The sequence below is a fragment of the Oryctolagus cuniculus genome, chromosome 6 (assembly GCF_051225735.1).
Source record: "Oryctolagus cuniculus isolate XC-2025 breed Fujian yellow rabbit chromosome 6, ASM5122573v1, whole genome shotgun sequence".
NCBI lineage: Eukaryota > Metazoa > Chordata > Mammalia > Lagomorpha > Leporidae > Oryctolagus > Oryctolagus cuniculus.
Window position 1 is genome coordinate 21768551 of NC_142872.1, and position 25378 is coordinate 21793928.

General features: G+C 41.5%; 1 protein-coding gene across 2 annotated transcripts in view; it reads right to left on the minus strand.

Moving 5' to 3' along the window:
• MEIKIN (meiotic kinetochore factor) overlaps positions 1–25378 on the minus strand; it is an 85343-nt gene that overhangs the window by 50397 nt on the left and 9568 nt on the right. Inside the window, exons 5-7 of one of the 2 annotated variants that reach the window (XM_089335850.1) lie at positions 20437–20574; positions 10633–10752; positions 4512–4551 (exon numbers count right to left, since the gene is read on the minus strand). In XM_089335850.1, the coding sequence (XP_089191976.1) occupies positions 4512–4551; positions 10633–10752; positions 20437–20574 (298 nt within the window). The remainder of the gene's footprint in view (positions 1–4511; positions 4552–10632; positions 10753–20436; positions 20575–25378) is intronic. The other variant, XM_089335849.1, reaches the window with a different exon arrangement.

A 25378-nucleotide genomic window follows, 5' to 3' on the forward strand; every position in this document is an offset into this window, starting at 1 on the left:
GAGTCCCGGCTGCTCCACTTCTGATCCAGCTGTCTGCTTTGACCTGGGAAAGCAGTAGAAGATGGCCCAAGCACTTGGGCTCCTGCACCCGTGTGGGAAACCCAGAGGAAGCTCCTGGCTTTGGATTGGCTCAACTCCGGCTGTTGCAGCCAATTGGGGAGTGAACCAGCAGGTGTAAGACCTTTCTCTCTGTCTCTCCCTCTACTGTCTGTAACTCTACCTCTCAAATAAATAAATAAAATATTTTTAAAAAACAAAAACAAAAAAAAAGGATAAGGAAGACAGAGAGTTGGGAAACAAGCAGATAATAGGAACTGGCTTCACTTCCTCAAGCCCAAACTCTGGAGATGGCGATAATAGACAGGATGATGATATTAGATGATGTGAAGAGAAAGCCATAGTAGAGGAGGTATATGAAAAATCCCTGTAGAGAGTACTAGCAGGAGATGTCCAAACAACAGGGTGGAAACTCAACATAAAAACAAGAGCTTAGGGGCAGGCGTTGTGGCACAGCAAGTGTACCTGCACCTGTGATGCCAGCATCCAATATGGACGCTGATTCAAGTCCCAGCTGCTCCACTTCCAATCTAGCTCCCTGCTAATGGCCTGGGAAGAAGCAGTAGATGGCCCAAGTCCTTGGGTCCCTGCTACTCACTTGGAAGACCCAGAAGAAGCTCCTGGCTCCTGGCTTTTGCCAGGCCAAGCCCCAGCCATTGTAGCCATCTGGGGAGTCAACGAGAGGATGGAATATTTCTCTCTCTCTAACTCTGAATCTCAAATAAATAAATCTTAAAGGGGGGGGTCTTCCATCTGATGGTTCACTCCCCAATTGGCCACAACGGCCAGAGCTGCGCCGATCCGAGGCCAGGAGCCAGGAGCTTCTTCCAGGTCTCCCATCTGGGTGCAGGGGCCCAAGGACTTGGGCCATCTTCCACTGCTTTCCCAGGCCATAGCAGAAAGCTGGGTTGGAAGAGGAGCAGCCATGACTAGAACTGGTGCTCATATGGGATGCCGGTGCTTCAGGCCAAGGTGTTGACCTGCTGCGCCACAGTAGCAGCCCCTGTACTCAAGAATATTAATCCTCAATCTCACAATCTCATTAGCACAGAATACTGGTAGTTTAGATTTCCACTAAAGAAAGTAACATTGTATTGTTTGCCATTTAATTCTGGTAAAAAATTAGTTTTAAGATAGTAACAACAGATGCCAGCGCTGCAGTGTAGTGGCTAAAGCTGCCTACCATGCTGGCATCCCAGCATGTTTATGGAACACTAGTTCCATAAGACATGGATTACCCTCAGGGCTGAATAATAGCTCATTAAAAAAAAAATGAAGGAACCATGTGGCAAAGTAAGTTCATCCTTTGCCTGCAGCAACAGCATCCCATATGGGCACTGGTTCGAGTCCCAGCAGCTCCACTTCCAATCCACCCCTCTGCTATGGCCTGGGAAAGCAGTAGAAGATGGCCCAAGTCTTTGGGTCCCCTTCCCTCCCTCCCTCCTTCTCCCTCCCTTCCTCCTTCCCTCTTCTTCCTCTCTCCCTCCATCCCTCCCTCTCCTTCCTTTCTTCCTTCCTTCTCACCCTCCCTCCCTCCCTCTCTCCCTCCCTCCCTCCCTCCCTCTCTCCCTCCCTCTCTCCCTCCTTTCCTCCTTCCCTCCCTCCCTTCCTTCCTTCCCTTTTTCTTTCTCAGACTAAAAGGGAGAGGGAAAAGAACAAAGGGTGGGAGAGTGGGTGGGAAGGCAGGTATGGTGGGAAGAATTACTGTGTTCTAAATGTTGTATTTACAGGACACATACAAATAAAAAAAACAGTAATATGTAAAAAAGGAATCAAAGCATATTTTGTGGAAATTCTTAGTGCAATAATTAATACTACAAAGGGAAAGCAGTTCCTCTTTAATAATTCACAATGAACAGGGATTTTTTTCAGACTATCTATAATATTACAATATAAAAAATAGAAGATTATTTCAATTTAGTAATATGAAATAATCACTTGTAATCCACAAATATTATTTTTCTCATGGTACTGCAGTTCATGTGGTACAAATTTAAAATTTTTAGTCTTCTTGCTCAGAAAGGAAACAGAATATTCTGGTAATTGTGTAGGGACCAGAATAGAATACCGATTTTACATAATAGCATGAAGCAACACTTACAGGAACTAAATAATGAAAGAGAGCACAGGGTGAGTGGTGGGTATTTGGCACATTAGTTAAGATGCTGTTTGGGATGCTTGCATACCAATTTGGAGTGCCTGGGTTCAAGTCTCGTCTCCTCTTCCAATGCCAGCTTTCTGCTAATGAGCACACTGGGAAGCATTACCTGATAGCTCAAATACTTGGGTCCCTGCTACTCACATAGAGACCCAAAATTAAGTTCTAGGTGACAGGTTAGCTCACCCTCAGCTGTTATAGCATCTGAGGAATGAGCCAGTGGATGGTTGATCTGTCTGTCTCTATAACTATCTCTGTCTATCAAATAAGTAAATTTTAAAAAATTTAAAGAAACTCTTCAAGTCAGTAGATAAAGGTGAATACCCAAATTTTGTATAGCATTAAGAGTCATTGTGAATTTTTAAAATTTTTTAAAAATATTTATTTTATTTACTTGAAAGGCAGAATGCCAGACAGAGAAGAGGAGACAGAAAGAGGAGATTTTCCATCTGCTGGTTCACTCCCCGAATGACCACAATGGCCTAGGCAGAAGGCAGGAGTCAATGAGCGGATGGAATATTTCTCTCTCTCTCTCTCTCTAACTCTGAATCTCAAATAAATAAATAAATCTTAAAAGGGGGGAGGTCTTCCATTTGATGGTTCACTCCCCAGTTGGCCACAACAGCCAGAGCTGCGCCAATCTGAAGCCAGGAGCCAGGAGCTTCTTCCAGGTCTCCCATGTGGGTGCAGGGGCCCAAAGACTTAGGCCATCTTCCACTGCTTTCCCAGGCCATAGCAGAAATCTGGGTCAGAAGAGGAGCAGCTGGGACTAGAACCTGATAGCAGCCTGAAACTACATCCAGATGTCCCATATGTATGTCAGGGGCCCAAGGACCTGGGCCATCTTCTGCTGCTTTGCCACGCACATTAACAGGGAGCTGGATCAGAAGCGGAGCAGCCTCGACTTGAGCTGGTGCTTTAATATGGATGCTGGTGTTGCAAGTGGCAGCTTAACTCACTGTGACATAACCCTGGGCCTCAGTGTAAATTTGTAAATACTTGACAAAATGAAGCTCAGATATATTAATTCAGATTAAGCCAACTAATTTATATAAGATAAAAATGTCATAAGAGTTTATAAAATGTTATTTTACAGATACATTATTAAGTTAAAACTGTGGAGTCAACTATCTCTCACATCACATCCCACCATTTACTCTACCAGCAGATCTTGTTAATTCTACTCTTAATGTATGTCCAAAATCTGACCATACTCACACTACCACTATTACACCTCTGGTCCACAACCTAGTATCTTTTGCTTAGATTACGGCAACAGTCTCCTAACTATAATCTCCCTTATTCCTTTCCTCCCCATAGTGTACTCTCATCACAGCAGGGAGGTGATTCCTCTAAAATATAAGAAACGTCACGTAATTCCTCAAAGACTTCCCAGCTCACCTAAAGTGTCTTCTAATGCCTTATAGATTTGGCCTCCTGCTTCTCCCAGCCCCATTGACCTTTCTCCTCTCCTCAGGCCCAAGTCTTCTTGCCTCAGGTCTTGTACTGACTGCTCCTTCCACCTGCAATGCTCTTTCTCTGTTGAACTACTCATTTTGCTCTCTTTCTTTAAGTCTCTACTTAAATGCTACCTTTTCAACAAGACTACCCTGACCACACTACTTAAAGCAGCAAACCTCTACCCCAGTACTCCCCAGCCCCTCTCTTGTTCTATTTTTTTCCATGATATTCATTACTGTATAACATGGCATAAGTTTACTTGCTTATTTATTGTTTATTTCTTCCCACTAGAAAATAGACTCAATGAAGGCAGAGATTTTGTTATTTATTTATTTATTTACTTATTTTGACAGGCAGAGTTAGACAGTGAGAGAGAGAGAGAGAGACAGAGAGAAAGGTCTTCCTTTTTCTGTTGGTTCACCCCCAATGGCTGCTAAGGCTGGCACGCTGCGCTGATCTGAAGCCAGGAGCCACTTTCTTCCTCCTGGTCTCCCATGCACGTGCAGGGCCCAAGCATTTGGCCATCCTCCACTTGCCTTCCCGGGCCACAGCAGAGTCCTGGACTGGAAGAGGAGCAACCGGGACAGAATCTGGTGCCCCAACCGGGACTAGAACCCGGGGTGCCGGCGCCGCAGGTGGAGGATTAGCCAAGTGAGCTGCGGCGCTAGCCAGATTTTGTTTTTAATCAGTTTTGTTTATAACTAACAATCCTGACACACAGTGAATCCTTAAGAAATATTGAGTAAATTTGTAGACTTACAATCATATTTGCTATGTAACTATTAGAATACAAGGTTTTCAAAAGCACAACAAATTTAAAATATTCAGTTCTTACTTTTTTATACAGCATTTCTGATAGTCTTCTGAAGAAGTTCCTAGGAAAGGGGAGGAAAACCCTGTAATTCAAAGATAATCCAGAGGATAAAATTAAGTAAAAATCAGTATTTTCCTCAAGATCCATGGCGAAAGTACATTTCATTTTTACAACTTTATTGCTTTAATTTTTATATCTTCCCATTAAATTAAGCAAAAGAATGTCCAAAATATCAAAATAAAACACAAAGTGTTGCAAAATTTTTTTAGATAGAAGAATTTGTCACCTTGTATTTACATAGTTTACACTGTTTGAAGTATTTTTCTATTATCTCACTGATTCTTACAACAATCTCCTCAAACATATCAATTTATTTGCTTATGTAAAAAAGATTTATTTATTTATTTCAAAGGCCAAGTGACGGGGGTGGAGAGGGGAGGGAGGAAGAGGAAGAGGAAGCGGAAGCGAAACAGAGTTCTTCCATCTGTTGGTTCACTCCCCAAATGGCTCAAACAGCCAGGGCTGGGTGAGGCTGAAGCCAGGGACCAGGAATTCCATTATGGTCTCCATGTATGTGGCAGGGGTATAAATACTTGCACCATTTTCTGCTGCCTTCCTATGTGCATTAGTAGAGAGCTGGGTCAGAAGCAGAGGAGCCAGCAGCACTCTGATACAGGATATCAGTGTTGCAAGTGGTGGCTTAACTTGCTGTACCATAATTCCAGTTCCAGCAATATGCCAATTTATTACCCCCATTTTAAATACAAGAAAAAATTAATTGCTCAAGTTACAAACCAATAGCTGGATACTTGGAAGTTTAACTCAGGTCACGTGGTTCTTAGTTCAGTACCAAATATCTAGATGTACATACCAGTAGACCAATTAGTTAACGGAATTTCTCCCAGTAAACATTTGACTACCCCAGGTAGACCAGGATATTGCTAAAAATATAAAAGCTATGAGACTAGTCTTCACAGCTGCACACTTTGATTGCACTAGGTTCAAATTTAACACTCCCAACAGTTAAGGGGAGATAAAGTGAACAGTGCCTCCTAAACATTTCCTTGAGAGGGAAGTTCTGAAACATACAGGACTGCAGTAGACACTTACCATCTAGCATCTGCTCTGTTTTTGCTGTTAACGGTTTCCTGATATTTTTTATGATGATTCAGGCATAGCCTATAATTCAACACCGTGAAAGCCCTGCATCTTCCTGGCCAAACTGGGTTAGAGTAGACATATGAACTAACTGAAGTGAATATGAAAGGCCCAGTGCTTCTATGCAAGTAGTTGGAAAATAGAGACAATGTTCTTACTGGATTTGAGACTGTGAGTACATAAGCCTGGAGACAGAAATAGGTGCTTTATAAAGGGATGTGACTGAGTGTGTAAATGATACAAAAGTGATCCTGAACTAAAAGATGGAGAGGAATTGGGTCTTACTGATATCATTTGAAACCCTGGATTAAGCTGTATGTATACCCTTTACTGTTGGACTTGTCAGGTAAAAGTAGAAATAAAAAGAAGTTTTCAAACTAAACAAAACACAGAATAAAAGGTCTCCAAGTACTGTCAGAAATTACCATTCAGATAGTGATCAACTTTACCATTAAAGACCTCTGATTCAGCATTTAATTCTCTGCTTGATATCTCCTCTGCTTACCAGATGTTAGTGCTCGCTAGGCCACTAGGACAAAAATGGCTAACTCTGCACCTAGTAAAACTGGGAGCAAGAAAAATGACTCTGAAGATAACACTGATGGGTTTTATTGATGTGACTCTACTGATTTGACTCTGCCTTTTACCAGCTCCTTGCTAGGGACATGGGCTGAGAAGACCACACAGTGTACATTGTTGATTCTGATAAACCAAGGCAGCTTTTTCTCATCCATGCCCACTTTCTCATGGTGGATGTTGGCCTCTGAGAGAATACATGGTCCTTTCCCAAACACAGAGCATAAAAAGGACAACTGCCCACAACCTGGGAGCAGGAAGGGGTTTGAAGCATTCATTCAGACCTTCCCATCTGCTGTCCACCTGGGCTAAAATCTTAGTTTACTATGTTGTCCCTTTTACAATAAAAGTATTTTCTATCTTGACTGGTTGTCTCTGAACCTTCTTTGGACCTGTATCTTAGACCTAACAGTGGCAGGCTCTAGTAGAGAGGCTAACAACATCCAATCTTGCCCTGATTTTCCCTTGCCATTTACCACTACAGATGTTAGGAAGGCAGAATACTTCAGTCCTCCACCTCCTTAGTGGTAGGCATAAATATGACCCAGTTCTGGCTAATGGACCTAAATATAGGTCTCTCAGGGAACTTCAGGGAAAGCTTTTGCTCTTCTGATAAAAAGAAACACAAATGGCTACTACTGGCCTTTCACATTCTTTCTTCCAGGAACATGGCTGTGATGCTGAGAGGTTTAGCAGCTATCCTATAACTCTAGGGTAATAAGCCAACACACTTGGCAACCGGAAGATACAAAGACCGAGGATGTTAATGTTAGTAGTGAACTGCTACACTCACTACTGGTGTGGGAGAAAAATAAACCCCATATAAGCAAAAAATTCTTGCATGACAATAATATTACAAACAAAACAAAAAGAACTAAGTAACTGGGAGAAAATTTGTACTCTTTGTGGCATATGTACTACTATAAACCACAGACAAAATGCTAATATTCTTTTTTAAAATATTTATTTATGGCTGGTGCTGTGGCTCACTAGGCTAATCCTCTGCCTGCGGCACCGGCACCGCAGGTTACAGAATCTGGTCTGGGCGCCGGATTCTGTCCCTGTTGCTCCTCTTCCAGTATAGCTCTCTGCTGTGGCCCGGGAAGGCAGTGGAGGATGGCCCAGGTCCTTGGGCCCTGCACCTGCATGGGAGACCAGGAGGAAGCACCTGGCTCCTGGCTTCAGATTCGCACAGCGCACTGGCTATAGCAGCCACCTAGGGGGTGAACCAACGGAAAAAGGAAGACCTTTCTCTCTGTCTCTCTCTCTCACTATCTAACTCTGCCCATCAAAAAAAGATTTTTTATTTATTTGAGGGGCTGGCATGGTGGTGCAGTAAGTTAATCCTCCGCCTGCGGCCCTGGCATCTCATATGGGCACCGGTTCTAGTCCTGGCTGCTCTTCTTCCAATCCAGCTCTCTGCTATGGCGTGGGATAGCAGTAGAGGATAGCTCAAGCCCTTTGGCCCCTGCACCCAAAGAGTGTGTGTGGGAGACCAGAAGAAGCTCCTGGCTCCTGGTTTCAGACTGGCACAGCTCCAGCCATCGCGGCCATCTGGGTAGTGAACCACTAGATGGAAGACTTTTCTCTCTGACTCTTCCACTCACTGTCTAAACTCTACCTCTCAGATAAAACAAATAAAATCTCTAAAAAAATTTTATTTATTTGAAAGGCACAGTTACAGAAGAGAGAGAGAGAAAGAATGAAAGAGAGAGAGAGTCTTCCATCTCTGGTTCAGTCCCCAAATGGCTGCAATGACCAGGGCTGGGCTGATCTGAAGCCAGGAGCCTGGAGCTTCTTCCACATCTCCCAGGCAGGTGCAAGGGCCCAGCCCAAGGACTTGGGCCATCTTCTACTGCTTTCCCAGGCCATGGCAGAGAGCTGGATTAGCAGTGTAACAGCCAGGACTCGAACCAGTGCCCTTATGGGATCCCAGCACTACAGGCGGTGGTTTTACCCAATATGCCACAGACGTTAATATGCTTAACATATAAATAACTCTTAAAAATTGAGGGTCGGGTTGGCATTGTGCTGCAGTGCACTGCCTCTGTAACTCTGCTTCTGACAGTGGCACTCCATATCAGAGAGCTTGTTTGAGTCCCAGCGGCTCTACTTTTGATCCAGTTCCCTGCCAATGTGCCTAGGAAGGCAGAAGCAGATGATAGCCCAAGTCTCTGGCAAGCAAGTGGGAGACCTGATTGGAATTCCTGGATTCTGGCTTCAGTAGGTCCAGCCAAGGCTGCTACAGCTGTTTGGGGAGTGGACCAGTGGATGGAAGATATTCTCTCATTCTCTCTCATTCTTTTTCTCTTTCTCTCTCTGACTCTGACTCTCAAATAAACAAATAAATCTCTAAAAAATATATAAGGAAGCTCTCTGTAAAGCCAGATGGAGCACTGGAATATACAGTACATACTGCTAAGTGGAAATAGCAAAGAGAAAAGAGTAAAATATAGAATAATGTCTTCCATGTAACAAATACAAAAAAGTCAGAGAACACAAGCTATCCGCTCATTTGCACAAAAGAAATACACGAAGAATAAACCAGAAACCAAAGAGATGGTTTCCCTTCATTGCCTCTGATGGCTGCTAAAATTAGTGAGAAGTTCTGATAGAAACATAATTTACAGTCTCAATCTCTTTCTACATATGTATTAATTACAAATGGAAAATAGTAGCTTTACAGTGGAGAAACTCAGCAGACACTATTATAATCAAGTACTGAAATTTAATACCACCAGTAATAAGAAATAATGATATCATAAATCCCTTGATATATGATAGCATACACAAGCAGGTCACATATCATTTCTGTAGCATTCTTTTTTTTAAAAAGAAGATTTATTTATTTATTTATTTATTTGAGAGGTAGAGTTACAGAGAGAGGGAGAGACATAGAGAAAGGTCTTCTATCTATTGGCTCACTCCCCAAATGGCCACAACAGCTGGAGTTGGGCTGATCCAAAGCCAGGAGCCAGGAGCTTCTTCTGGATCTCCTACATGGGTGCAGGAGCCCAAGAACTTGGGCCATCTTCCACTGCTTTGCCAGGCCATAACAGAGAGCTGGATTGGAAGTGGAGCAGCCGAGATTGAGACTGGTGCTCAAATGGGATGCCAGTGCCATAGGTGGAAGCTTAGCCCACTATGCCACAATGCCAGCCCCCCTTGTGGTATTCTTACCAAAGACTGCATAACCTCATTCCAGTTCATGAGAAAACATTAAGACAACTTCACATCAAGGGAAATACTACAACATAATTTATCAGTAATCTTCAAAAGCATCAAGACTATGACAGATTAAGGAATTGTTACAGACTGCAGGAGACTAAGGAGAAGGATGCAACGTGAAATTCTGAGAATGATTTTGAAACATATCAGTGGAAAAACTGACAAAATTTTAATAAGGTTAATAATTTAGTTAATAATTTGTGCCAATATTAATATCTTGGTTTTGATTTAAAGTTACCCAAGATAAAATCAGGGAGTGGGCACTGTGGCACAGTGGATTAAGTGGTTGCTCGGGATGCCCACATGCCATATCTGAGTACCTGGGAAGGAGTCCTACCTCTGCTGTCAATCCTGCTTCCTGATAATGTGCCTGGAAAGCAGCAGGTTACAGTACAAGTGCTAGGGTTCCTGCTACCCTGTGGGAGACCCAGATGGAGTGCGTGGCTCTTGGCTTTGCCTGACTCAGCCCTGTCTGTTGCAGGCATTTGGGGAATGAACCAGAGGATGGGAGACATTTCTGTCTCTCCTCTCTCTGCCTCCTTTCATCCCTCTCTCCCTCTGTCATTCTGCCTTTCAATAGATAGGTAAAATTTAAGATAACAGGGAAAACTGGATGACAGGTATATAGGAACCTTCTGTACTATTTTTGTTTTACAAGTGATTTTATTTGACACACACACACACACACACACACTGCTTCCCCCCGACATTCATTGGTTCAGATCACAAACGCTTGCAACACCCAGGGGTGCCAAAGCCTGGACCTGGGAGCTCAATCTGGGTTTCTCATGTGAGTGGCAGGGACCCAACTACTTGAGCCACCAATGCTGCTTCTCAGGGTCTGTGCATTATCAGGAAGCTGAAGTCAGGAGCCAGAGCTGAGACTCGAACCTAGAAACTCTGATGTGGGACATGGGCATCTTAACAGGTATCCTAACAACCAAGCCAAGCATGTGCCTCTGCAACTTGTCTGTAAGTCTGAAATTAGCTCAAAATAAAAAGTTACAGAAAAGTAAACCCATATTACTTAAACTCCTATTAGATATTTTTTGTAGTCAAAGGCAATCTCAGTTTGCATACTTAGCTTGGAAATAACTCAAGAGAAAAAATATTTTGTTTTTCCAACACAGATGAGGGATTTTGTCCTCATGACATGAAAAAAATGAGCACAAAAACTTACCTAAAATTGCAGAGAGTTCTGAAAAGTGTGGCATCTTCTCTATTGCTACTGCATTACTGGTATCCAGAAGAGTGGAATTCTTGCACAGCATGTGTTCTTCTACCTTGGGACGCTCCCACACTGAAAAAACAGAAATCAAAGGGACTGAAACTCTTTAGAACAGCCTTTAAGTGATAGGTTACTTTCATCCCCTCAACTCAGGCACACAGCTCATACCAACAGTTTAGATGAAAAACAACAGTACAACATGGGTGAGCAGAGTGGAACAGCAAGGTTAAGCTGCTGCTTTAGATGCCCACATCCCGCATCAGAGCGCCTGGTATTGAGTCCTGCCTCTGCTTCTGATACAGCTTCCTTTTAACGTGCCTGGAAGGCAGCAGATGATGGTCCAAGCACTTGGGTCCATTCCACCCGCATGGGAGACCCAGATGGAGTTCCTGTCTCCTGGCTTCAGCATGGCCCCGTGCTGGTTATTGTGGGCATCTGGGGAGTAAACCAATGAATGAATGATTCCTCTCTCTCCCTCACTCTGTCATTCTGCCTTTTAAATAAATAAATAACAAAATGACAACCTTAATGGCACCAAGATAGGAATTAACTGACGGCCTATTCTGTTTCTGTAGCTCTGTCTTCCACCCTAGATTTTTGCTCCATAAAGAGTACTGATCCGGGCTGGAGCCGCGGCTCACTTGGCTAATCCACCTGCGGCGCCAGCACCCTGGATTCTAGTCCTGGTTGCTCCTCTTCCAGTCCAGCACTCTGCTGTGGCCCGGGAGGACAGTGGAGGATGGCCCAAGTGCTTGGGCCCTGCACCTGCATGGAAGACCAGGAGAAGCACCTGGCTCCTGGCTTCGGATCTGCGCAGCACGCTGGCCGTAGCTGCCATTTGGGGGGTGAACCAATGGAAGGAAGACCTTTCTCTCTGTCTCTCTCTCTCACTGTCTAACTATGCCTGTCAAAAAAGAAAAAAAAAGAATATTGATCCAAAGGACTTCCAGCATACATGTGATTGGCTGAATCTCACATTTTGGGGGGTAAGTTATACTTATGTACTATTAAATTACTCAGATACTAATTGTAAGCTTTCTAGTGACTTCTCACTACAAAAGAATAAACTTGCTCCTTTTATATCTTCCTGCTCCCACTTTTCCCATCCCTCCCATATTCAAGTTAGACATTATGATGATAAAATACTTTAAAGATATTATTTAATGTTTCTTTGAAAAATATATTTATGTATTTATTTGAAAAGCAGAGCAGCAGAGGGGGAGAGAGACAGGGAGAGTGAACAACAGAGAATGTCCATCTTCTGGTTAATTCTCCAAATGGCTACACAGCCAGGTGTGGGCCAGGCTTAAGCCAGGAGCCCAAAGCTCTATCAAGGTCTTCCTTCTGTGGCTTTCTCACGCACATTTAGCAGGGAGCCGGATCAGACATGGAGCAGCCAGGGCACTAACCAGCACTCAAAAACAGGATGCCAGAGGTGAAAGCGACATCTTAGATCATCATAGAGAAGATCTATCCTCTTATGTGATCAGGTGAATCACAATACAAATTACACTTGTGGCATATCAAGACTACCTTTTGTTTTTCCTGAAGTCATTAAGTTGATTTTTCTTTCAGCTTTTCTATGTATTTTCCATCTATTTAATCCCACGCTCTACCAAATGTATAAATTCATTCTGTTTACTTCATTCTCTGAAGTTCCAAAGTTTAATAATGCTATACTTTGGAGTTTTTCTCTACTGTATGAGTACAGTGTAGCCTTTTAACCTGGAAACTCATATTCTTTAGCTCTAGAAAATGCTACTGAATTCTTTCTCTGATAATATATTTTTTCCTTTTTCCATGAACTTTTTCTAGAACTCCTATTATTTTATGTTGGATTTCATATACTATTTCTCTAATAGATTTTCCTCTAAATTTTAATCTTTTGATTTCACTTTATGCTATTAATTCATTCCTCCCTGTGAGAAATCACAGTTTTATCCCCAATCCTTCTCCTGAGTTTTACACTGTTACTTCATTTTTTTTTACTTCATTTAATTCTTCTTGAAATATTCCTCTTTTATAGCTTATATTCCCATTTAATAGATGCATTATGTATTTTCTTTACCACAGGTGAATACTTTTTTCCCATTATTTTCTTCTCCTTGCATTGTTTCTGTATCTGCTTCAAAATTTTACAGTAGTTAGAACACTAACATGAGATCTATCCTCTTATTAAAGTTTTAAGTGTACCACATAATATTATTAATTCTAGGCATGGTATTAAATAGCAAAGCTCTAGAATTTTCTCAAGCTGCATAAATGAAACTTAATACCTGTTGAACAGCAACTCCCTATTCACCCTTGCCTTCTAGTTTGTCAACCACTATTCTACTCCCTACTATTTAAGATACTTCATGTAAGTGCTATTGTGCAGAATTTGTCCATCTGTGTCTGGCTTATTTCACCCAGCATGTCTTCACAGTTGATCAGTGTTTGAGCAAACAGCAGGACTTCTTTATTTTTAAGACAAGTATGTAAATGTCACATTTTCTTTATACATTCATTCGTTAATAGACAGTTAGGTTGTTCTCTTGTCTTGGCTATTGTGAATAATGCTGCAATGAACATGAGAATACTAGAACATCTTTGAGGTCCTGATTTCAATGATTTTGGATAAATACCCAAAAGAGGGATGGATGGCTCATTGGCAGTTTTAATTTTTTAGAGAAATCTCCATAGTTTCCACAGATGCGGAACCATTTTACATATCCAGCATTGGTGCAAAAGGGTTCCAATTTATTCACACCCTTGCCAACCCTTATCTTTGTTTCTGTTCTTTGAAAAGTTATCTTAACAGGTATGAGGTGATAGCTCATTGTGGTTCTGAATGTCATTTTCCTAATAATTAATGATGTTAAATATTTTTTCATGGGCCCATCAGCCATCCGCATATCTTCTTTGGAAAAATGTCTATTCAAGTTCTCTGTCCAATTTTAAATCAGTTAATTGGGGGTTTTGTTGCTGCTGTTTCATGTTTTGTTTTGCTATTAAGTTATAGGGGTTCCTTACATATTTTAGGCATCAGTCCCTTTATCAGATATATGATCTGCAAATATTTTCTCCCATTTTATAGGTTGTTTTTCTTTTGCTGTGCAAAATTTTTTTAGTTTGATGTAGTCCCTCTTAGTCTATTTTTGCTTTTGTTGTCCTAGCCAAGAAATCATTGCTTTAAACCTTTACTCACGTTTTCTTACAAAAGTACTGAAGTTTCAAGTCGTATGTTTACTTCAAGTTTATTTTTCTGTATTTTATAGTAGTTCAATTTCATTATTTTGCATATGGATATAGTCTTCTCAGCAGCATTTGTTGAAGAGACTATCCTTTCCTTATTATGTATTCTTGGTACTCTGTTAAAGATCAGTTGATCTTCAAGGATATCTCATTTCATTGCCATGTGCTTTAGTACACTTTACAGCTACTGAATTTTTTACAAATGGAAAGTGTGTGGCAACCCTGCATCAAAGAAATCTATTGATGCCATTTTACTAAAAGCATGTGTTCACGTTATATCCCTGTGTTGCATTTCAGTAATTCTTTAAACATTTAAAGCTCTTCATTATTATTTTATCTGTTATGGTGATCTGTGATCATCAATGTTTGATGTTACCATCATGATTGTTTTAGGCCACTACCAATTGTAAGATGGCATACTTAACCAAGAAATGTTGCATGTTCTGACTAGGTATTCTCCCACTTCTCTCCCTCTTTCTGGGCCTCTGTATCCTGAGACACAGCAACATTGAAATTAGGCCAATTAACCTTCCTACAATGGCCTCAATGTGATCAACTAAAAGGAAGAGTCACATGTCTTTCACTTTAAATCAAAAGTTAGAAATGATTAAGCTTACCAAGGAAGGCTGCTGAAAACCAACCAAGGCTGAAAGCCAGGCCTTTAGTGCCAAACACCCAAGTTGTGAAAGCAAACAAAGTTCTTACAGGAAATTTAAAAGGCTATTCCAGGAGACGTATGAATGATAAGAAACTGAAACAGTCTTACTGTTGATACAGTAAAGGTTTTAGTGGTTTAAATAGAATACCAAAGGAATCACAACATTTTTAAGGCAAAATCTAATCCAGAGACCAATTCTCTTCAATTCTAGAATGACTAAGATGAGAAGGCTAGAGAAGAAAAGTTTGAAGGTAACAGAGGCTGTTTCATGTGGTTTAAGAGGCTGTCTCCACAACATAAAAGTACAAGGTAAAACAGCAAGTGCTTATTGTAGAAGATGCATCAAGTAATCCAGAATATTTAACTAACATAATTGATGAAGGTGGCTATGTTAAACAAGAGACTTTCAACATAGACAAAATAGCCTTATGTAAGAAGTCATTTATGACTTTTATAGCTAAAGAGAAGTCAATATCTGGCTTCAAAGTTTCAAAGTACAGGCTGACTCTCTTGGGAGTGGCTAATGAAACTAGGACTTTGGGGCTGGTGCTGTGGCATAGCAGGTAAAGCTGTCGCCTGCAGTGTTAGCATCCTGTATGGGCGCTAGTTCAGGTCTCAGCTGCTCCAATTCCGATCCAGCTCCCTGCTATGGCCTGGGAGAACAGAAGATGACCCAAGTCCTTGGGCCCCTGCACCTGTGTGGGAGACCCAGAAGAAGCTCCTGGTTGCTGGCTTCGAATTGGCCCAGCTCCGGCCGTTGCGGCCAATTGGGGAGTGAATCATCAGATAAAAGACCTCTCTCTCTATGCCTCTCCTTCTCTATCTCTGTAACTTTGACTTTCAAGTAAATGAATAAATATTAAAAAAAAAAAAGAAGAAGCTAGGACTTTCAGTGGAAGTCAATGCCCATTTATGGCTCAGAAAATCCTGGAACCCTAACAAATTATATTAAATTTATTCTTCTGTGATTCATAAAGGGATCAACAAAGCCTAGATTACAGTATGACTTTTTATAACATGGTTTACTGAATATTTTAATAGCACTGTTGAGACTGACTTATCAGAAAAAAAGATTATTTTAAAAATATTACTGCTCTGGGGCCAGCGCTGTGGCATAGCAGGTAAAGATGCTGCCTGCAGTGCCAGCATCCTATATGGGCACCTGCTCTAGTCCCGGCTGTTCCACTTCCAATCCAGCTCTCTGCTATGGTCTGGGAAAGCAGTAGAAGATGGCCCAACTCCTTGGGCCCCTGCACCCTTGTGGGAGACCCGGAGGAAGCTCCTGGCTTCAGATTGGCTCAGCTCTGGCTGCTGCAGCCAACTGGGAATGAAGCAGCAGATGGAAGACATCTCTCTCTGTCTCTCCTTTTCTCTGTGTAACTCTGTTAAAGATTTATTTATTTATTTGAAAGTCTGAGTTACATAGAGAAGGACAGGCAGAGAGAGAGAGGTCTTCCATTCAATGGTTCACTCCCCAAATGGCCACAACAGCCAGAGCTGCGCCAAAAGCATTATGGAAAGGATTAACCATTCTATGCAAATAAGAACATTCATGACTCATGGAGGGAGATCAAAATATCAACATTAATAGCAGTTTGGGAGAAGCTGATTCCAACCACCATGGATGACTTTGAGGAGCTCAAGGATTCAGTGAAGGAAGTAACTGTAGATCTGATAGAAACAAGAGAGGAAGCAGAGCCTCGAGATGTGATTGAATTGCTGCAGTCTCATCATAAAACATTAATGGATAGGGAGTTGCTTCTTACAGATCAGCAAAGAAAGAGATGGAATCTATTCCTGATGAACATTCTGTGAAAACTGTTGAAAAGACAATAAAGGATTTATAATATTACACAAGCCTGGTTGAAAAAGCAGCATCAGGATTTGAGAGGACTGACTACAACTTTGAAAGAAGTTCAACTGTGGCTAAAATACCATCAGCCAATATTGCATGCTACAGAGAAATCCCTGTGAATGGAAGAACTAATCACCACAACAGATTTCACAGTGTGTCATTTCTAAAAATGGCCACAACTACTACAACCTTCAGTAACTTTCACCCTGATTGGTCTTCAGTCATCAGCATCAAGGCAAGACTGTTCCACCAGCGAAAAGATTATAACTTGTTTAAGGCTCAGATAATAATTAGCAGGTGTGAACAGAATATTCGATTAAGGTACATACATTGTTTTTTGGACATAAAGATACATAGGAAATATAACTTTTATATGCACTGGAAAGCCAGAATTTCCATGTGCTTCACTTTATTGTAAAAAAAAAAATTTTCACTTTATTGCAGTGGTCTGAAATGGAACCTTCAATATCTCTGGGGTATTCTCATACATTAGTCCATCTGATGGTATACTGCAAGTCCTTGAAGCTTTAACTTTGTTCATTATCTTTTTCTCCTCAGACACAAAATTTTAACTAACCCATCTCTGAGTTCACTGAATTTTTCTCATTTTTGGTCTAATCTGCTATTGAAACTCTATTGGCCAGCACCACGGCTCACTAGGCTAATCCTCCACCTGCAGCGCCAGCACACGGGGCTCTAGTCCCGGTCGGGGCACCGGATTCTGTCCCGGTTGCCCCTCTTCCAGGCCAGCTCTCTGCTGTGGCCAGGGAGCGCAGTGGAGGATGGCCCAAGTCCTTGGGCCCTGCACCCCATGGGAGACCAGAAGAAGTACCTGGCTCCTGCCATTGGATCAGCGCAGTGCGCCGGCCGCAGCGCGCTGGCCGCGGCGGCCATTGGAGGGTGAACCAACAGCAAAGGAAGACCTTTCTCTCTGTTTCTCTCTCTCTCTCTCACTGTCCACTCTGCCTGTCAAAAAAAATTAAAAAAAAAAAAAACTCTATCGAATTTTTCAGTTCCATTACTGTATTCTTCAACTCCAAGATTTCTGTTTAGTTCTTGTTAAAATCTATTTTGAAATTTTCACTTTGTCCATGCATTGTTTTCCTGAGCTTGTTGAGCATCTTTATGATTATTTTGAATTACCTATCAGATAATTCCTGTATCTCCATTTCATCAGTGTTAGTTTCTGGGGCTTTGCCTATGCCTTTGCTTGGACTATTTCCCTGTTTATTTTGACACATAGCTTTGGCATACATACATTAGAAAATATAGCCACCTCTCCCACCCTCATGGACTGGCCTTGCAAGAAGGCACTAATCAGTTCACCCAGATATTTTGCAGACCTTTTAATCTTTCTTTTAATCCAAACCACCAAATTTGTTCATAGTGACTCTCAGACATCAAGAGCATGTCAGGTCCTATCAGTGTTCTGAGACAGGTGAGACAGATGTCAGTCCTATGGGAAGTCCCTAGAAAAGTTGGAGCACTGGACACACAATTCAACTTTTCCTTTTCTAGGAGAAGCTTGGGTCTGGAATGTTTTGACTACTCACTCTCCACTGAGTCACTAGAGAAGCTATAGCGATTGCTTGTGTGCTACACCATCTTTGTTCTCAGCAGGTACTAAGCATCTAGAGTATTCTGGGTCCCATTAACACTCTGAGACAATCAGGAATTCAGGCCCTCAAGTACCCCTCAGAAAATTCAGAATGTTTTATGTTTTAGTCCTTTCTCTTTCCATTCTCCTTTGGAAGAAGCTGGGAACCGTGGGCTCCCCCCAAATCGTACATTGCTGTGCTAATTATAGAAAGAGGATTTTTAAAATTTTCCTACCAGCTTTGATGTAGCTGGTCTCATAGTCACCCAGGGTTCAGAAGCCTCTCAATTAGTTTCTGGATTTCTCAAAAACAGAATTGGTCCATGTAAGCTATTGAATCATATGCAAAGGTAGAAAGAGGGATCCAGGGCTTCCTATTCCAACATCTTACTGATATCATTTATACATTTTGTTTTGATTTCTATTTGTTAGAAACTTTTTTTAGAAATATGGTGATCTTCTGCCCTCTGCCCACATTCAAAAGGGACCCTAAACTCTTAAGAGGAACTCCTATCATCTAAATGTGTCTTATCATATACATATATTGACTCTAAAGGTGTTCTGGCTGGTCAATTTCATTGAAGGATTCCTGAGGTTGGTATCTTTAGATATTTTATTGTGGGCTCTTCAGATTCCTCAGAAAAGAACATTCCAACGTTCTTTCTGGAAAGTTCAAGTCTATATGCCACTATCTGAAAGCTGAGCAGAGAAATGGACCATTGGGTTAGAATGGGAATAGATTAGGATCGACATTTTCATTTAATTCTCACTTCTCTGTGCTCACTGTAGCATTTGTATAGTCAGCTTTTGCTGTATAGTAAACAACCTCTGAACTCAGCGGCAAAAGATAAAAAACATTTATTACTTATTCCCATGTCTGCCAGCTGGCTCTGGTAGCTGTGCTAAAGTTACAGGTCTGCAGACGAACTGGAGCAGTTCTCTACAGTCTGTGCGCTGCCTGGGACTGCTCTGCTCTATACTTCTCATTGTGGGATCCCACAGGCAAGTCAGAGCTAAACAGGATGATACCAAAAGTGCAAGAGAACAAACACAAACGTTGAAGTATGTTTCTTTCTTTTTTTTTTTTTTTGACAGGTAGAGTGGACAGTGAGAGAGAGACAGAGAGAAAGGTCTTCCTTTTACCGTTGGTTCACCCTCCAATGGCCGCCACGGCCGGCGCGCTGCGGCCGGCACACCGCGCTGATCCGATGGCAGGAGCCAGGTGCTTTTCCTGGTCTCCCATGGGGTGCAGGGCCCAAGCACCTGGGCCATCCTCCACTGCACTCCCTGGCCATAGCAGAGAGCTGGCCTGGAAGAGGGGCAACCGGGACAGAATCCGGCGCCCCAACCGGGACTAGAACCCGGTGTGCCGGCGCCGCTAGGCGGAGGATTAGCCTAGTGAGCCGCGGCGCCGGCCTGAAGTATGTTTCAAAGCTTTTCTTAAGTTTAAGTCATGGATAACCCTTCACCCAAAGCAAGTCACATGGTCAATTTCAAAACCAAGAGTAGAAAAGTATACAGAACCTCCTATGAGGTTATGAAAAGGGTACAAATATAAAATATTGCTACAAGAGAATGAATTGGAACCAACATTTCAAAAGAGCTATTAACAGTACCCTGCTATTAACAGTACCTAATGTTCTCCAGTCAAGAGTCTGTTTCAAATGTACTAAAGAAAAAATCTTCAGACTCAATTTGAGTATGTAAAGATCAGTTGCTATATTGTCCATGTTTTTGACTTTTTTTTTTTACAAGTTTTAGTACAACCAAATTGTGAGCTTTTATGAGAAATTAATATAAACTGGCTTGTTTCTGGAGTACTGACATTGTATAAGGACTCAACTCTCTCAAATGTGTGCTGTTTCAAACCATCTGCTCTCTAGCTTTCCAAACTTTTTGCTTTTTCCTGCCCGTTTCTCTTGGTCCTTATGGGTTTATGGCTTTAAACAGAAAAGAAGAAAAAGCCATTTCTGCCAGTGCAGAAAGTTGCAGAAGGCTTGTATTCAGTCTGCTACTTCTAACCAAAGGTTCCATTTATATACATAGTAAATGTGTAAATAACTATTAACTTGTAAAGAAAATTCAAGCAGGGCCTTGGTCTAGTTAATATTTAAGTTATTTTCTGAAAAGTAAGAGAAGTATAGGAAATAAAAGAGAGTTCACAGTTCAAGAGAACAAATAAATGCTCATATGTAAAACTGATAAATAATTACATATATATAACATGAAAGCATTAAATAACATTTCATCCTTCTCTGGGCTGAGAGCTTTTGTGCTACAGTCTTACGTGGCTGAGCATGAAACAGGTGTTGGTGATATTGTCTTAAAAGAAACATTTATTTATCAAAGGATTTGTAGACAAAGGAACAATTTCTACAGTGGAACAATTTAAGTTGCAAACTGTTTTCTCACCTAAATAATCTGATCCTCTGAACAATTCAGGTGATGAGAAGCTACTTAAACTCTCTTCAAAACTCTTGCATTCTTCATAAGATTCGGTGACTGAACAGCTCAGGAGAGAACTGGAACTATCATGCTGTAAATTTAATGCTATAAAATTAAAAAAAAAGAGTAAAATGCTTCAATAGCAAGCAGACTTGATATCCTAAGAATGCAAATTTTTAGAAATGTACATGCAATTATATGAGTATACAAAGAGTTTAAAATTACTTCTATATACAACTGAAAAGGTAAAATACTGTAAACAATTTAAATTTACAAGTTAGGAAATAATTCTGGTTTTGATGTCGAAAAACTACATCACAATCCTTTCCTAAGCTTTTTAAAGTTTTATCTTTATAACTTGTTTCTTTTCTATATGGCTCAATTGTGATTCATGGCTCAAAAATTCATTTTTATATTTAAGAATCTCACTAATTTTAAGCTAACTAGATAAGAAGTGGAAAGAGTGATTCTATTATTCCATCTAAAAAGAATGTGGGATAAGCATTTGGTCTAGTGGGTAAGACACAATTAAGATGGTTGCATCCCACATCTGAGTGTCTGAGTTCAATTCCCAGCTCTGGCCCCCAGCTGCAGCTTCCTGGCAATGCAGATCTTTACAGGAAGCAAGTGATGACTCAAGCAGTTGGGTCTCTGTCATAAATGTGGGAGACCTGGATTGAATTCCTGGTTCCTCCATCTGGTCCTAGCCCAGAGCTCTATATCTGTCTCTTTACATTCCAATTAAATAAACAGCATTAAATAAAATAAAAAAATCAATGAACCTAAACAAACAGATTAAAAAGAAATGAACAGACAACCCAGAAAGAGACTCACACACAGATGAGCAGCTAATTGTTTATCAAGAAGTAAAAGCACTCAGTGGAGTAGCTAGCTTTTTTGGGAAAAACACATTTTTCCTTTCTCTTCCTAAAGTTTTGCTTATTATTAATTTATTTCAAAGGGAGAGAAAGAGAGGAGAGTAAGACAAGAGAGACACACAGAGACAGGGAGAGTGAGTGCTCTTTCATCCTCTGGTTCACACCCCAGATGCCTGCAACAGCCAGGGCTGGGCCAGGCTGATGCCAAGAGCCAAGAGCTCCATCCAGGTTTCCCACTTGGATGGCAGGGACACAAGCACTGAGCCACCACCTGCTGTGTTCCAGGATGTGCACTAGCAGGGAGCTAGACTCGAAGTAGAGCACCAACTTAAACCCAAGCACTCTATCCCAAGACATGGCGTGATGGCTGTGCCACAATGCTTGCCCCAGAATAGCCTTTTGAACAAATTGTACTGGAATAAATGGATATTCATCTGCAAAAAGAAAACAAAATAAAAATGTGTACTCCTACCATCTATCACCTAAAATAATGAACTCTAAATGGATCATAGACTTAGAAGTAAATCCAAAAACTCTAAAACCTCTAGGAAACAAAAAAGAGAACATCACTGTTACATTGAGTTAGGCAACGATTTCTTTGATGAACATTAAAAGGATGATTCCTAAAACAAGTGGACTTAATCAAAACTAAAAATATTTCTGCTAAAGGGATTAAAATGAAACAATGAGCTACAAATAGGGAGAAAACATTTGGAAATGCACCAGGATCCATAATCAAAAGAACTTTGAAAACTCAATAAGAAAACTAACATCTCAAAAAGAAAATGGGCACAACAATATAACAGAGAACCTCAGAATCAGAGGTCTTGAAGTCATTCCTCTAAGACAGGACTAGAATGAAGAGCCTTCTGACACAGGACAGGTACAGAACAGAGCAGCCTTCCCTTGCTGGCCTGCACCTTCGGGCGGGCGGCCTTCTGGCCTCCACCCTGCCTCTGCTCTCCTGCTGCATGCTTGCTCCTCGCGGCACCTGGCCTGCTCTCTGCCTCGTATGGACCCAACTTAGCTTCAGACTTCTTCCTCCCCTAAATAAAGCCCTCATTTTCCTGTGCATTTCTCTCACTGAATAAAATGCTTAAAAACTTAAAACAGAAAATGCATCTTCTTTTCAGTCATTATGTACTAAACACTTTCAAACTGACAAGACAGAAGTCAACACCGACAAACAGACGGCATTGAGGGGTAAGGGGTCAAAGAGAAGCATTGCTGGAAAACCTACTACCCCGGCCTCATCTCTGCTCTTTTATTACCCACCTGAGATAACTTTCTGCCCCTTTTTGACCTCACCACAATTTTCCCCCTATTCCAATATCTGTAAAAGCTAATTCTTTCCTGTCTGGCCACCTGCTCCAGCCACTTCATCACTTAAACTCGCTGATCCAATCTTTCGTCATTCCCCACCTCCTCAGCTGTCAGGGAGGTTATCCGTCTGATCACGCTTTACGTCTCCTAGCCCCACCTCCCTAGAGTGTCCTGTTCCTGTCCTTGCTACTTTTAGTCTTCACCCTTCCCATCCATATGTTGTTAGATCTATCTTGCCTTCCTTCTCTCACTCTGAAAATTTCATGAATGTCATTCACAATAGAGCTATCCCTTCCACCAAGTCCCAGAATGCAAGCTAGGCTTAGACATAAGGAGAGCCCTACACTTATCCTCTGGGGAGCTGATGCTGTATCAGCGGGAGGTCATTGCTGGTATGAAAAATTAGAAAGGTGAGCACATTTACAAGTTAATTTTATCAAATTACACATTTTTAAAAAGCCAAATAGGGGCATCGTGGTATAGCAGGTTAAGCAAAACCAGCTCCATAAATGGGTGCTGGTTCATGTGCCGGCTGCTCCACTTCCAATCCAGCTCCCTGCTAATGGCCTAGTAAAAACAGTAGAAGATGGCCCAAGTGTTTGGGTTCCTGCCACCCATGTGGGAGACCAGCAAGAAGTTCCTAGCTCCTGGCTTTGGGCTGGTCCAGCCCCAGCCATCTGGGGAGTCAATCAGATGGAAGATCTCTGGGTGTCTCTCCCTCTCTCTGCCTTTCAAACAAATCTTTTTTAAAAAAGCCAAAGAGTTATACAAACCTTATAACAAAACTGAAGTCTCTTTCTCAAATATCACCATCATGAAATTCTCTCTAGAGACCATTACTTTCAGTCCTATTAACTGTTTCTTTTGTTAGCCACCTCCTTTATATTTCTAAATTAAATATATTTAACACTTCTATTATTATTCAAATATATTCATATTTGAGTCATGTACTTTGAGCTATATTCATCATTTTTGCTGCAAGTTTTTGTTTTTCCTTTGAGTAATTTATTACCCAATTTTAAACAATTTGAGAAACAAGAGTTCCTGTCTGCACTTCCCAGTGTCTGCATCAGCAGGGCTGGGCTGGGCCCAATACCAGCAGCTGTGAATTCAATCCAGGTCACCCATGCAGGTGGTAAGAACACAATTACTTGAGCCATCATTGCTGCTTCCCAGGGACTGCATTAGCAGGAAGCTGGAGTCAGAAGCCAGAGCCAGGACTTGAATCCAGGTATTCAGATGTGAGACAAAGGTGTCTTCATTGCTAGGCTAAATGTCTGTTCCCTATTACCTAATTTTTTAAAAGATTTATTTATTTATTTTAAAGTCAGAGTTATGGGGTCGCAGGGGGGTCTTCAATCCGCTGGTTCACTTCCCACTTGGCCGTAACAGCAGGAGCTGCAGTGATCCAAAGGCAGGAGCCAGGAACTTCTTCCGGTCTCCCACGTGGGTGCAGGGATCCAACGACTTGGGTCATCTTCCACTGCCTTCCCAGGCCACAGCAGAGAGCTGGATCGGAAATGGAGCAGCTGGGACTCGAACTGGTCCAACATGGGATGCCCGCACTGCAGGTGGCAGCCCCACCTATTACCTAATTTTGTATTAGTTTTCTAAGCACTTGTCACTGTTTCATCCTAACTTTTTACAGAACTTCAAATTTCCACACAATACTTTCAAAATCACTAGGTTATCTATCCATTTATTTTTTCTTTCCCCCTCCCCACTCCCTTCCTCCTTCCCTAGTCTAGAGGAAGTAATGATATTAGAGACCTATATTCACTTGCTCAAATTTGAGTTGATGATCCACTTAGACATGTTGCACAGGTATTTTCTTGGGATTATCCTTTACCATTATCCTAATAAATTCTTTTGCATATTTCCAGTATTGGAGCCTTTGATTTCTGGATCCTGTGATTTCTCTATTGACTTACTGTTTGTTTTTTATTGGAGCACCCCCTTCATTTCCTAAGAAAAGGTCATGGGAGACCTGTCTAAAAACTTCCTTATACTATAGCCACACTTGAGTTAACAGTTTGGCTGGGTATAGAACTCTAGGTTCTCACACTGAAGAGACTACTTCCAGTTTCCGATGTGACAGCATTTAAACTTCACTGTTCTTTGGTTTGTTCTGCCCCACCTCTAGGGTGGCAAGAAATCCCTCGTACTCCATCTTTCACTAACAGTGGCGAGCACAAACCATATGTAAGAAACCTCATTCCTGTCCCACCTTCTGACCACTGTAAAAATCCTGTCCGTCTCCTTTCCTTGCTCACAAACCAGCTTCAGTCCTCTTTGAGAGCTTTTTCTCTAGAAAGCCTCTCTTAGTGTGTGGACAACATCATCAGTCTGGACAGTCAAGTCAAACTTTGGTTGATGATTGGTCCTACTTCTACAAAATCAGTTTTCAGAAGTTAAAATTCATTTTCCTACCATATTCAACCTTCCTGAATTGCTCTTCAGAAGCCCAATGCCATCTGTATTCTAGACTGCTTATCTGGAACTAATTCTTTTTTTTCTATGGAAGACTGTTTTGTTTTGTTTTGTTTTTATTTGAGAGAGACAGAACTCCCACTGCTACTTCACTTCCCAAATGCCCAGCAGTTAGGACTGAAGCCAGGATCCAGGAACTCAGTCCAGGTCTACCACATGGGTGGCATAAATCCAGTTACTTGAGTCATCACTTGCTTCTAGAGTCTGCATTAGTGTGA